Source organism: Bos taurus, chromosome 11, assembly GCF_002263795.3.
Source record: "Bos taurus isolate L1 Dominette 01449 registration number 42190680 breed Hereford chromosome 11, ARS-UCD2.0, whole genome shotgun sequence".
Lineage (NCBI taxonomy): Eukaryota > Metazoa > Chordata > Mammalia > Artiodactyla > Bovidae > Bos > Bos taurus.
In genome coordinates, this window is record NC_037338.1 from 102718427 (window position 1) to 102733540 (window position 15114).

Below are 15114 nucleotides of genomic sequence, written 5' to 3' on the forward strand. Positions count from 1 at the left end.
AAACACCTGAATTTTATTCAACGATATTGCTGAAAGAACCTGCTTATTATTAGTACACACCCCGAAAGTGGGACTGCTTACCTCTCTTGTTGGCACCAGTATCAGAGCGTAGGGGCCATCACCACGCTATTGAACAGAAGAAAAGAAATGCCATGAGTTGAATGAACACAGGTCACAGGAATCTGGACAGATATTAAGGGTAGCCACTTGTAAACATGAGAGGCAGTCTTATTAAAGAAAGGGGTAAGATGGCCCACTGTGCTTGTGTGCTCACTCAGTCGTGTCCGACTCTTTGCGACCCCATGGACTGTAGCCCGCCAGGCTCCTCTGTCCATGGAATTCTCCAGGCGAGAATACTGGAGTGGGTTGCCATTTCCTTCTCCAGGGGATCGTCCCAACCCAGGGGTTGAACCCAGGTCTCCCTGGGATTCTATATCGTCTGAGCCGCCAGGGAAGCCCATTATCATGGAACAATGATCTAGAAGTTCTGACCCATGCAATCAGACAAAGAAATATGCATGAAAATGGAAAATAAGAGGTAAAGTGGTCATTATTAGCAGATGATATTTTATCATAAAGAAAAAAAAGCTTAAGAAATCACTTGAAAATCTATTACAGAAAGACAATTCAGTCAACTAGCTGAATGTAAAATTAATATATAAAAATCAATAACCTTCCAATTCAGAAAGTTAGATGGAACCATGTTTAGGAATAGCAAAAAAAAAAAAAAAAAAAACCCAACATAAAAAACTACACTGCACAAAAACACAATAAAAATTTTTAAATACCTCTGAGGAACATAAAATAAAATTTAAATAAATGATTCTTGGATAAGAAGACCCAATATTATTAATAAGCTAATCTCCCTAAATCAATCCATAAATGTAATTCTAATAAAAATGTCATGAACATGCATATTTATGCATATATAAAATGTCACAAATATACATATACATGCATATAAAAATAATATACATAACCAGATAAGCCGATTTCAAAGTTCATATGGAAAAACAAATGTGCAGGAATAATCAAGATATTTCTGAACATCGTGTGTGTTAAAACAACTTAAATCCGTAGTAGCTTTTTCAAAACTGATGCTAGCACTTAAGAGATTATAATAGCAAATACAGTCCAGAATTAAATCAAATACATATAAAAAGTCAGGAAATATACAGTAAGGGGCAATTTATATCAGCAATGAAAAGACGGACAATTTAAATGCCCTTTTAAAACTAAGCTAGAAAAATACAGTTGGAGTTAAGTTGGCCTTTTTACAGATGACATAAAACTCAGAAACTATAAAACATGAAGAATTTTATTACACAAAAAATTTAAAATTTCACGATGAAAAAGTAATACCTAAACAAAATTGAATCAAATAACATGGGGAAAAATATGCCATACATAAGAGAAAAGACCATTTCTTAGTTTATAAAGGTTTGTAATTCAATTAAAAATAAAAATAAAAAAACCATCAACTCAAACAGAAAAATGGAGAAGGGCATAACAGTTAATTTATGGAAATAATAATTCAATATATGACTTTTAAACATGTGAAAAGATGCTCAACTTTACTCCCAAGAGAAATTCAAATTAAAACTAGGACACAATATTTTTCCCGTCAGATGAGCAAAAATAAAACAGCCGACAGTGTTGATACAGGCACAGGGACACAGAAACTCCTGTACACCGTTGGTGGGAATGAAAATCGGTGAAACTCCTTTTAAGATCAATTTTGGCATTATCTACCAAATAAAAATACAAATTCCATTTATAAGAACTTCTCAAGAAGATTCATAAGTGTGTGTAAAGAAGTTGTTTAATTGCTTTGTAGAAAAATGTTGAATACAACATAAATTCCATCAATGAGGGAATGACTCAATAATTTATGGTACAAACATCCGGTGGAATACTAGGGGGCCATAAAAAAAAACAAAGCAGGTCAACACAGCAATGATAAGAAAGCATCCCCAAACATATTAAGTGAAGACGAGCAAGGCACAGTGCATAGCAAGCAACCGTTTCTGTATCAAACAAAAACTTCAGCCAAAGTGGGGGGAACTATGCATACTCAGACTTACTTTACACCCAAAGAATATCCCTGGGAGGATAAACAAGATGCTGGTGATAAGGACCACACTATCCTAAGAGCCGTGCTATTTGGGCCAAGGGGCAGTAGAACGACTCACTGATCACTGTATGTTCTTTGGTACTCTTCAAGAAATTTTTTTAACATATACATTATATCCATAAATAACTGTAACAATGATAGAAGAAAACAAAGTAATCTGAAAAGGGTCCAGTGGTGCCCTGCATCTCCAAAGTGCTGGGACACACAAGGGAGGAACCAGAACTCTGTTAGGGAACTTCCCTGGTGGTCCAGTGGCTAGGACCTCACCTTCCAATGCAGAGGGTGTGGGTTCCATCCCTGGTCAGGGAACTAAGACCCCACATGCCTCGCAGCCAAAGAATCAAAAGAGAAAACAGAAGCAATATTGTAACAAATTCAATAAAAGCTTTAAAAAAATGGTCCACATCAAAAAAAAAAAAAATCTTGGGGAAAAAAAAAGCCACATTCGTGTAGAAGCTAAGCACAGATTTAGTGGCAAATTAAATTACAAGGATGGTTTTCATGTTTTGCATAGGAAATATTTACCCACAAGGAGAAAAAGATTTGGAATTCAAACCAGAGGTGTCTGTACTCAACGTCTTTGCGAGACGGTGCTGAAGCCCGGGCGGGGAATGGTAAACATGTTAGTACAAGGGTATCAACACCGCAGCGTTAGAGATTCTGACATTTCAAAAGGTGTTACTACACAGAGAAGAAGAAAGAACAATCAGTTCCTCGCAAGGCACAAGTGAGTGAGGAAGGATGGATGAGATGTTGGAAAAAAAAAAAAAAGAGAGCCCAAGGAGCTGAAAGTGTGGAAACACAGAAAATTGGTCCGTTCTTATCCCATCACTACAGTAATTGAAGCCTCTGCCGGGTGCCTTGAATTCGCTGCTCCCTCCAGACGGGTTTTTAACAGGCCAGATCCGTTTACTTTGAACCACAAGGGCCTATACTGAATGTTACTTGAAATAAATTTGGGCTTGGAAAACCGTTTCTACAGAATACTTCCATCTTTAATAAAACGAGCTGTTATTGATATTAAAAAAATACTTGAGTAAATAAAAGCAATGACATACACGGCTGGTTAATGCTCTGAATATAAGCAATTCAGAACACTGCCCTTCATACAAGTCCACGTTGCTGACGACGAGGACACTGAGCGGGCAGGTACTGTTGCCAGGATCGGGGAAGCAGGGCTCTACTATCCAGGTGCAACGCCTTCCTTAATCCTGGCAACCCCAGGACACAGGCTCCCCATGATTCCCCCCTGGAGCATACAGGGATGGAATGATGCGCTCAACGTCTCACTCAGAGCCAGGTTTTGAGCAGAGCCCCACCATGCTGTCCACTCTAGGAACACAACTGCATCTCTGCTGTCCTTAGTTCACGGGTCCAGGAAATGAGTCAGCTGCACTGGAACTGTGGGACCCACGCCAACTCAGATATACGCCCAAACCCTGCAACTTTCCAAGAAGGAAAAAACCCTCCACTGGCTACAGACGTTCTCCTGGAGTATCTAAAGAGCTGAGACTTTACCACACTGACCTAATAATTCATACTTCTCCTCTAATCTGTACCGGGTACAATGTGAAAGCCCCTTGTATGAACCCCAGCACTCCAAAGTACCCAGTGGAAGAAAACACCAGTCATCCACAGGAAACAGAATCCCACTCATCCACCTCAGAGAAAACCAGTATTAGTTTGAAAAGTGTCTTTCTCACCTCTGAGTGTGCATGCACATATATATATGCGTATACACGACCATCAGTCATGAAACTGGACTATCATTATACACACTGCTTTGTAACCTCCCTTTGTTAACACGGCAAGAGTGTCTATTGAGTTCACAAAGAGGAACTGAAGAAAATATCGCTTTCAATAACTACATAAGGTTCTGTCACTTGAATGATAGTGTAGGATTTGTTTTATTGACTTAAAATCATCTAAATAAAGTTTAAATTTGAACATGTTCATTCTGAAATAATTTCGGGCTTACACAAAACTACACAAATAGTTCACAGAACTCCCTTACCCCCTCCTCCCAGCTTCCTTATATGACATTGATTCTCAACATCATTATGTTAAGATCTTATGGAAAAATCTGAACAAACCTTTGGGCCAACCTGATACACTGGAAATTAACACTGATTCAATATTATCAGTTAATCTATAGACCTTATTCAAATTTTGTTAACTGATTTTCTAACACGCCTTTTTCCAGACTCAGATCCAATTCAGGGCCACACACAGCACTCAGCTGTCGTGTCTTTCGTCTCCTTCACTCTGGGGTAGAGCTTTAGTATATCTTTGTCTTCTGTGACCTTAATAGTTTGAGTACTTGCCAGTTGCTGTGTAGAATGTCTTTTGACTTGGCTTTATTTGATGTTTGTGATCAAATTAGAATTGTGCATTTGTGGCAAGAAAACCAGAGAAGGACATCCTTTGTGGCTCAGAGGTAAAGAATCCGCCTGCCAATGCAGGAGACACAGGCTCAATCCCTGACCCTGGAAGATCCTACATGCCACGGAGCAACTAAGCCCATGCACCACGACCACTGAGCCTGTGCTCTAGAGCCTGGGAGCTGCACCTACAGAAGCCCTCACACCACACCTAGAGAGCAGCCCCACCTGCTGCAACCAGAGAAAAGCCTGTGTAACAGTGAAGACCCAGCACAACCAAAAACAAACAAACAACAAAAACATATGAAAATTAAAAGAAAAAAATATATATATGAAAGAAAACCAGGGAAGTACAATTTTATCCTTCATCCCCCTAGCAGGAGACCTGTGAGGTCAACACAACCCCGCACTGGTGAGGTCCCCCGTAAGCCCGTGGATGCGGTGGTGACAGCCAGGCCCCCCACCATAAAGGTACCATCTTTTCCTCTAGTTCCTGGAAAGATAACTTGAGTGTGTAAATATCCCATTTTCCTCACACTTCAATCCGCTCACTTTCACATCTCTGATGATTCCTGCCTGAAGCAGTATCACTGTGGCATTTGCTACATGATGATGTTCTATACGAATTCACTGGACTTCTACTGTAAGGAAGGGCTTCCCCTTGTCCCATCTGTTTAGCCAATAACTCATTTGCGTCAGTCTGGACTAAAGGTGTTTGTTTTAGACTGTGGACCAGAACCCAGCACTATCGTTATTCATTCTGTCACTGCAGTAACAGGAAGGCTCGGCACACATCCAAGTCTGCGTGCCCAAACCAAGGGAAAAGTGACCAACCGGCTCTTCTCATCTGCCGGCGAACTACTCTGCTTCCTATTTCTATTCTCACAGTTTCCTCTCAACTCAGAATAACCAGGGTGTATTCGTGAGATTCAAGTTGGATTCTGAGATGATACTGATGCCCACGGAACACGGCACTCATGCGGCCTCCTCGGGATCCGTGCCAAGGAACCTAGTTCTGGCCCCTCTGGCCCAGGTGCCAAGTGTGTTTCACAACTAAAGAGAGGTCCGAGAAAACACAAAACACAAGGCGGCCCAACTGCCACACTCACTGATGGGGTGCTTATTTTCACTTCTACTATTTGTGCCAAATCCCTGTTTTTAATATAACGCTAACCGTTTCTGCTAAGAGGAGCTTGGCCTTTGGAGCCAAAGAGAATGGAGGCGGAGACCCAACTTCAGGCTCACTCCCCGCATGGCCTTAGGATGGTATTTAACTTCAAGTCTCCTTGTTTTTTTTCAAATTGAGGTAACAGTAATTCCTTCCAATTCAGTGCGATTAGGGCAGTTAGCAAGCCAAGAAGATAACATGAACAAAGCATAGAGCAGCATGTCTGACACATAGGTAGCATCTTACAAATGTTCCCAGGAGACCTGCTAGAATGACTGTTACAGTTGTCTATTATTTGCTCTATTTTTTATTTTATCCCCCACTCTGGGCACAATCTTTAGATGCAACATGCTTACATAGTAAATGAATTAAACAGAGATAAGAAAACAAAGCTAAGTGAAAAGATTTAACTGCTTTGGTTCAGTTTGATGGTTTCATATGCACCATGAACAATAACAGAAAAAATGCACTTTCTTTTGTTTTTTGGCCTTGTCGAGTAGCTTGCAGGATATTTGTTCTCCAACTAGGGACTGAACCCAGGCCCCTGGCAGTGAAACTCAAAGTCCTAACAATTGGACCGCCAGGGAACTCCCAGAAAGACAGCCTTCCCACTCACCTGTATTTTGGATTGCATTGCTTGAAGAGACTGGACCACAGGGATGCAATAGGCAAGAGTTTTACCTTTTAAAAGAGGACAAGAGGAATTAAAACCGGAGTCTGAGGACATCAGAAAACCAAAAATAGTAAAGGAAACTGGCACCGCCCTGAAGTCTGGAGATAGAAAAGTGCACTCACATTCAGGGGAAAACGGAAGTCACCTGTCTGTCACAGCTCCTAGTTCTGCTCTGTGAATGCAGTGCTTCTAATAAACCTGCAGCTTCGCTCCTTTAACATCTAGCAAAGGAGACAATGATACTCTCCCCAAGTCTCACAGAAGCTCAGCTCAGTGAATGTCCCTAGGAACTAGAGAAGCTCCCCTCCCCGGGGTCACCTTCAACCTCTCAAAGGCGCTTCTGAAGGCAGAAGTGTCATCTGTGGTGCTTTCACGGTCAGGAGCCAGTTGGAAGCCCAGAGCTGGCCTCCAGAATCCAAGGAGAAACCATGGATGGCAAAACCCTTGGGCTTCCGCCCATCTGGACAGTGGCTGAGCGGGGGAGGAAAGGATAGCTGACTTGCTCTTACAGGCACAAGAGGTCAGAAAAGCCCTTCCAGGCTGTTCTGGAACAAAACCAGTGTTCCGTGATTGAGCACAACAACTGGCATCTGATCAGTGCGTGCTCATGGCAAGAGTGTTTCAACACCAGAAAAAAATATTCATTGCCACTGGAGTGAAGATGGACGGCTCTAGCCATAGATGGTGGGACCAGGTAGAGCCCTGGGAGGGGCGCTGAGAAATGACTGTGGAACCTGACTCCTTTCTGATCATTCCTGATTGTGGTCCCATTGATCATCCCCTTCCTTTCAGGGCTCTGATCAGAAGCAAGCACGGCCTCCCCTCCCCCCACCAAACAAAGCAGCCACCACCATCAACAGACAGCTCACCACATGACCGTGGAGGAAGGGCAGAAATCAAGTGATGACTGACCTGAGCCCGTCTGGGATCGCACGAGGGCATCTCTGCCTTCCAGCAACACGGGGATGCTCTGCTTCTGAACGCTTGGGCCGCCCGAAAGAAAGAGCACATGCTTACCTATGATGTACTACCTGCCCAGGTTTACAGGCAGAGACACAAGATGCACAGAATGCAACTGACCCAGGCTCTACGTCACCTTGGAGGTCCCCTAAACAGTCATGGGAAGGGCTGAGAAGCCTTTGATGGTTAGAAGGGCAAAACCCTAGTTAAATTTTTGAAACTTATGGGGCTGAAAAAGTTGAGGCAACCCAGAGATTGGCTGGTATGCTACACTAATTAAAAAGAAAAATGCGACCAGCATGATGACAAGCTGGAGCCACCACAAAGCACATCACGTACTCTTATCTTGTGAACCAGGGAATACGAAGCAATAAGACGTTATGGAAAGATTCCCAAGCAGAAGAGGGAAAGGGGGGCTCGTGGGCCCCGCAGACAGCCAGAAATTGCTGCCGACTCTAGAAAACCAAATATGACTGCCACGGACATGGTAAGATGTGTATCCAGGTGTGTATTCCCAAACAAACAACTAAAATGACAAGGTCTTACTGCATAGTATAGGGAGCTATATTCAACGTCCTGTGATAAACTACAACGGAAAAGAATATGAACAAGAATCTACATTTATATAACTGAATCACTCTGCTATAACAGCAGAAATTAAAAAGTATAAGCGAACTATATTTCAATAAAATTTAAAAGAAACTGAAAGGATATGGAAATCACATTTGATTGCTAAAACTGAACAAAACAGTAACAAAGGGGCTCATTTTCTCTTTGATGCTTTTACTAACAGCTCCTTCTAAGTGAAAGGTGACATTAAAACGTACATGAGCACACATACTCAAGGCGGGGCGGGGGGGGGAGGGGGCGCGGGGGTGTTGTCACTAACATTTAAAATCTTTTTTCAGCATCCCATTACATCTAATCAAGTATTTACTCCTATCTTGTAGCTGACTCTACCTCTTGCTACTAAAAAATGACAAGATAAATTCTGTATTTTAGACAAATTATTTTCGGGCAGCAGAGACCACAGTGGCATCCCACGCAGACCACTTCTGGACAAGAGACCTCTTAAAGAGTTTAGAGCTGAGGGTGGCAGGGATGGAGACCCAGTCCCATGTACTACGTGGGGAAGCCGAGTGGTTACCAAGCCCTCAGGAGTTAATAACCTGGCATTGCTCTCTAAGCCAAGACATGAGTTTTCTGTCCTCCTGGGACAATTCAGGTTTCATTTGCTTATACCCACTTAAATCCTGAGAAAATCAAGTGACCCAGAACTCTTACCTGGTCATACTAGACATCTTTAAGACTGTATTTATTGTGGAAATCTAAGAGAAAAGACAAAAAAAAAAAAAAAAATTTATATATATTTTTTGGTATAAATACATTTAATGCAAATAAGGATGCAAAGAAGGGGAAAATACTGGGGTAAAAACTGATGAATCACAATCCAATCAAGTTCCTCCAAACCAATGGTTCTCAACTGGAGGTGGTTCTGTGCACTGCCCCCCTGCCAGCCTGTCCCAAACCAGTGGTTCTCAACTAGGGGTGGTTCTGCACACTGCCTCCCTGCCAACTTGCCCAGGACGTGTGGCAACATCTGGAGAAACTGTTGGTTGTTACAACTGGGGGCAGGGATGCGCCTGGCACTGGGTGAGCACAGGGCCTGCCAAACATCCTACAACACGCGGAGCAGCCCCTGAGACACAGAGGCCCCGTCTCCCAGTGTGCACAGTACCCTGGCGTGGAAAGCTGCTGCTGAGCTGAGAACACAAGCACAGGTAACCTGCCCGAAAGAAGAAGCAGGTAAAGCCATGACCATTTGAGCCAAAAAAATCTGGACTTCCTAAAAGTGAAAGTGTTTCTCTCGCCTTACTCATAAACACAACTGGAACACTCATTCACGGTTGTTTGGCTTCTGTTAAGTGTCCATGTTCAAAAAGACCCTTCTTCCTTCAGTTCTTTATAACTCCCTTAATAGCAAGATGACAGTTCATCTCCCTCTCCGTGACACTGGCACCCAAAACAGTCTTGATGCCATATTTATCCAGTAATTATGAGGTGGTCTTCAAGTCAGATATGTGGAGTCCCAGTCCTAAAGTGAGTTAGGTGAGCAAAAAACAAAAAAGGGGGGTGGGCTGGGGTCGGGGTGAGGACAGTGAACAGATTCCTAAGCTCACGTGAACTGTCCTAGAAAAGTGTCTTATCAATCTGAGTTTAGCTGGGTAACCTGCAGCAGATATAACCCTTCTTTGATTTTTTTTTATCTTCCTAGAACTGTCACTTCACAGACATTCTGAATGAACAAACAGACCCCCAAAATCGAGACACCCAGAAAACAAGGAGGGATACTTACGAGATGGGGGTGGAGGTCCAGGGCTTGAAAAGCATCTGAAGTGAACACCTTTTCTTGCACCTGCTTTACTACAGGTCTGCAAATAACGAACAAGATGCAGGCCATCAGTTCCAAGAGACAAAGAAAAGGGCAGAAGACACTTAATCCCTTTCATTCTCGCAGGGCGTCTGCCCCTGGACATACCTGGGGAGTTCTGGGATCTCAGGGTTGTTTTTGAACAGCGATGAAGTCTTGGCGCCCGGCTTCCGCTCCTGGTCTCCATCCCTCGCGCCGGCTGAGGGCTTCTTGGGAGAAAATGTCCTTTGTGCCTTCCCCTTCAGGGTCCTGCGAGTTTCTTTAGCGGCAGTTTTCTTGGCCGGGAGAAAAGAGGCTTTGCTCCTCCGTTTCGCTGGGGGAGCCTCGCTGGACGCCTGGCATTTTCTTTTGGTGGCCGCTGCTTGCTGCGTTGTTCCCAAAAGGAAAGAGTGACAAGAGATGCGTCAGTCCATGAAGACAGACCTCAGAGTGAAGCCTGACTGCCCACAGAATTGCATCTCTCCCTGCAGAGATCATTACTCCCCATATGTCAAGCAAGTTTAGGGTCTGCAATCAGATTCTTTAACTCAGCCCTTTTCTCCCCAAAAAGGAAAAAAAAAAAACCCACAAATCTCAGCTGATACATCTACCAGACCTTACCAATTGTCTTAACCTCCACTTCCACCAAGATCATCAAGGGAGAGACATTTTTAAGGCTGAATGTTAACAACTGGAGTCTGTTTGCAGGGAAGGGAGGACCCACCTAGTGAAATGTGCAGCTAAGGTGATCCAAATCCCTAGGAATCCATTTACATGGCAAGCACGGGGAAGAGGAGCGATGAATCTTGCCTCTCTCCACCAACAAAGCCCGACGGTTACTGCACGTGCCCAGGAAGCGGAACCTTCATTACCGCCTAGCCCGAGTGCTTGGACGGCTGTCATTCTCTGCCCTCATGCTGCTCCCCCAGATTCAGGGGGTTTGGAGACGATTCCTCCTCCCAGCTTCCATTCCAAATGAGAATTATGCTCCATCCATCACCTCCATTGCAATTATTCCCAACGCATCTCGCCTTTCCATTCCCCATCTGATCACCGATTACGGGCTACAACATGAGATATCTTCTTGCCTGTTGCTTCTTATTTCCGTAACATGAATGTTGTTAAATGCATGATGTCCAAACTTCCCCTAGGAGAAGAATATCCAATTCCTCTATTTTCCTTGACTTTCTCTTCCAATTCACATTACACATGAATATACAAACATCCCCTGAGTAGCTGGGGCTTATTATTCTGGAGTTCTGGTTTCTCTTGGAATACGCTATCTTCCTCTTGGCTTGAGATCATGACTTCTGTGTGCAGACATCAGTTTGCTTTAGCTGTGACTGTCAGCTTCTGACTAACCTGGCATTAACAACAGTTCTCTGTTCCTGGCAACCCTAAGGGCACCTGTAGCCAGGTAATTCAATATATATAACTTCAAATATTTGGTATTAATATTTAGCATTGGTATTAACATTTAGTATTGATAATCTGCTTCATTTTACAAATGTCACAAATTTATTTTTACAAAATCCCAAATTTTCAGACTAAAAGAGATGAAGTCAAGAATCAGGTCTCATTTGCAAGATGGGATGAAATGTGCAGATCTTGCTTGGTTTATAGAATCACAGGCTCTTGAAGCACAAAAAGGCCTAAAGGCCTCTCCCGCTGCGCATGCGTGGACCTCCCATCACAGGAGCCCTGCCAGGCGTCCCTGCAGCTCCTGCCTGCACCTCCTCCTACTGCTCTCCACCCCACGAGGCAGCCCATTCTGTTCCCAGCCAAATTCCAGGGGTCAGGAAGTTCTTTCTGACATTCAGGCAAAATCTGTTTCCTGGAAAATCCAAGTCCTGGTCTGCAGTTTGTTCTCGGCACCAACTCTTGTGCACAACACTCCTTTGTTCACCACAGAATTCCATTTTTTTTCTCCTTCTTTGGACTAAATACCCCAAAGAGGACACAAACTTTAGACCCCTTAACATCCTAGTCATTCTTTATTCCCATGTCAACATCTCTTTAAGTGTTTCGAGTTAAACACTGTATCAGGTGGGCTTTCCATTGCGCTCAAGCTAAAATCCAGAATGTGTGACCTGAGCTATTAAGAATCTGCCTTTGCCCATCTCACCAGCCTCAGCTTTACTCTCTGCCATCCTGGTCTTCCTTAACTTCTGAGGATATCCCAGGCTCCTTCTCTCTTCAGGGCCTTTGCACATGCTACTCCCAAACCCAAGTCCCCACCCACCCTCTTGTACTCATTCCTCAAATCCAGGCTCACCTGCTGCATCCTCAGAGGAGCCTTTCCAGACTTCCTGCCTCCACCTATCAAAGCAGGGTCCCTGTCCTTGGCTCTCCTGGCACCCTTCTCCTTTGTAGCACTCAGTGGATCAGTAAATACAGGGTGTCATTTGCTGTGTGATGTCTGTCTTTCCCGTTAGATTGTTATAAACAGACAAGCCTGTGCTGGATAGCACTGCATCCCCTGCACAGGACCGTGTCTGGCACAAAGAAAGTGCTCAATAAATACTTGCAGGATGAATGAACAACACGTCATGGAATGATCCTTTTCTGTACTCTGGACACTGTTCTACTTGTCAGTTCCCAGGCCGCCAGCATCCACAACATATTCATTAAAAAAAACTGACCACTTAGTACCTGTCAGGTAGCTTGGTTCTAAAGGTACAAAGATCTGACAAGCTCATGAAGAAGTCAGAGACAAGTGGATGAGACAAAAGTGTAAGACTGCAAACCAAACCTGTATTTGTACTACACAACAGGTGTGGACAAAGCGTTCTAAGGGCACAAAACAAGAAGACTACCACGGCCCACGGGGAGGGGAGGGAGGCAAAGATACAGGAATGCTTCATGGGGTGGCAGCTGAGCACAGAGGAGAAAAGATATACCTGGATCTCTTTAAAAATATGCAAGTCTTTGCGTCCACTCCCCCACCTGCCTAAAAAGGGGATATGGCAGACAACCTCCAGGGCCCATCCAGCCCTAACAGTCTTTGATATTAACAAGCACATTAAGTAGTTACTTGCACCAGCCAGTACGCTAAGTACTTACATGAGTGATGTCACTGGGCCATACAGTACTGGTATTACCCCATCTTAAGCTAACAACACTGAGGTGGCGATGGGGGGTGACCCGTCCCCGCATCACTGAGGGATCAAGGCTTTGCCCAAGCATTAATTCCACAGCCTGGTTTCTAACAGTAATGCTGCAACACCATTTAGAAACTGTATCCTGTTTGGTTAGAAAACATCAGGTACAGTTTGATCCCTATTATGCTCTGCTTCTTTTCTAGAAGGATAAACATCACAATGTTACCCAGAGTTATCTCTGAATATGGCAATTGTGGTTTTTTTTTTTAATCTACTTTGCAAATTTCCTACAATAAATCTGTGTGTGTGTGTGTATATATATATGTATATACATATATATATATATATATTTTTTTTTTTTTTCCAGGAAAAACATTCTGTGTAGTGTTAGAGCATAATTTAAGCTGTCAAGGTCTTTCCAAGTCCAGTATATCAGCAACTCATGCCAAGTTCAGGCTATTAGCAAATTTGGTTAGCATACACAGAATTCTCATTCAAGACATAACAAATACGCAGACAAGGCCAACACAGACAGCTGTTTAACAATATCCTTTTGATATAGTGGTTCAAGCAATCATAAAACCAGATATCTTACATTTATTTATTCAACCCACTCAATGAACTTTCAGTCAGTGTTTTCTATGTCTTGCATGTACTTGGTATAAGCACCTTACTGACCTGATGGAGCAATTCTATCACCCAAAATGGAGTCAATATGACTTATAACCTTACACGAAGTCGAAATTACTGTTCTCATATTATAGGTAGGAAAAGTGAGGATCAGGGAGGTGAAGTAATTTCTTCACGGTCACAGAGCCAGCATGTTGCAACGCTGGCATCTAATCCCAGGTCTGTCCTATTTCAAAGCCCCTGTGCCCAACTGCCTCTTTCGTACTTCCCTCCCCCTTCAGTATAGATGAAGCCACAAAATCGCCCAGCCGAAAAGTTTTTACTTACAAGAATCTAAATCCTAAACTTGATTACCACGAAAAAACTCTAGACAATAATCCAGACAGTTGCTATGAACTGATGTAAACTCAAGAAACTTCAGCGGCACTACACTAGTTGAAAGGAACTGAACCGAACTTTGACAAATAATTTTTCAATGGCATTAAATGATGCTTTTTTGAGAAAACACACACATACGCACACTTTCTTTGGCAGCAAACTGTATCCTTCCTGGTCATTTAAGGCAACAAGATTTTTCAACAGATTTTCTGTCCCATAGTCCTCCTCTTAGCTAGGAGCTAAGTCAGCCATCCTAAAAACCAATTTTCTGCTCTGGTTTGGGCTAAATTTCAGGCATCTTTGTCTCTCAAACGAAGATATTACATTGACGAGTTGTATTTTTCTTCCCCGCCCCCCACCCCTTCATGGCGCGTCGATGTATGTCTCGGTTTCGAACACTCTTAAAAGAAATTTCTAGCCTCCAGTCCTCATTCCCGAAACAAACTGACCCATAAGAGTGTCTGAGAGAAGATTAGAAGGTGGGGCTGCTAAGGGCCTCAACGCCCCGACAGTCCGTTTCTAACTTCGGGTGACAAGTCTCTCATCCCCGCCTTCAACTAACAAGAGGCCCCCAGCCAGCTCCGCCCGCCTCCGCCCGCTCCGCTCCCCCTCCGAGCGCGTCTCTGCAGGCCGTGGTCGGCTCTTAAGACACGCGCGGCTCAGCGACTCCTCCGGGAGCTACCCGATGAGTGACTTTTCCCCACCTCAACTCCGCGGAATTAATTCGAATCCCGACGGAGAAGGCCTTGACCGCAGCTTCCCTGCGCGTCGAGGCCCCACCTCCCCCCCAACCCCCCGGGAGCGAATGCATCCAGAAAACCGGATCAGAACTCACCCGCCTCGCGTGGGCCGGGCGGGGTTTGGAGAAGGTCCTGAAGACCGCGGCCCGGGGCTCGGGGACCTGAGGAAGCACTCCGCTGACGGCTGCCATGTCGACAGAGAGGCGCCTCCGGATCTCGCGAAACCCGGAGCGAGGCGCCGCGAGACCCCACGTGGGACGCGCGCGAGGACCCCGCTGTAGCTGTCCCGCCGAGTCCTGCGTGCCCGCGCGCGCTTTCTGGGGTCCCCCGCCCCCCTCACGAAGGGGCCCGCGCCACTAGCTGCCGGATCAGCGGCGCCCCCGGCCACAGGGCAGTCCCTCGTGGCGCGGCCTGTGCCGGGGGTGGGGGGGATGCCAAGTCACACCGAACCCCAGAGTTATTGCCCTTGATGTTCTTTTGAAATTCCTCTCAGGAAAGAGAGGCGTGTCCCATCGAACCAACGCCTCCTCCTTTGACTC

The 15114-nt window shown here is 44.5% G+C and overlaps 1 protein-coding gene across 1 annotated transcript in view; it reads right to left on the reverse strand.

Moving 5' to 3' along the window:
• DDX31 (DEAD-box helicase 31) overlaps positions 1–14999 on the reverse strand; it is a 73655-nt gene extending 58656 nt beyond the window's left edge. The window contains 7 exon segments of the mRNA NM_001101886.1: positions 82–126; positions 6300–6364; positions 7269–7339; positions 8601–8644; positions 9673–9748; positions 9856–10112; positions 14671–14999. Of these exon segments, the coding sequence (NP_001095356.1) occupies positions 82–126; positions 6300–6364; positions 7269–7339; positions 8601–8644; positions 9673–9748; positions 9856–10112; positions 14671–14766 (654 nt within the window). The 5' untranslated portion in view covers positions 14767–14999.
• Positions 15000–15114: the final 115 nt, after the last annotated feature.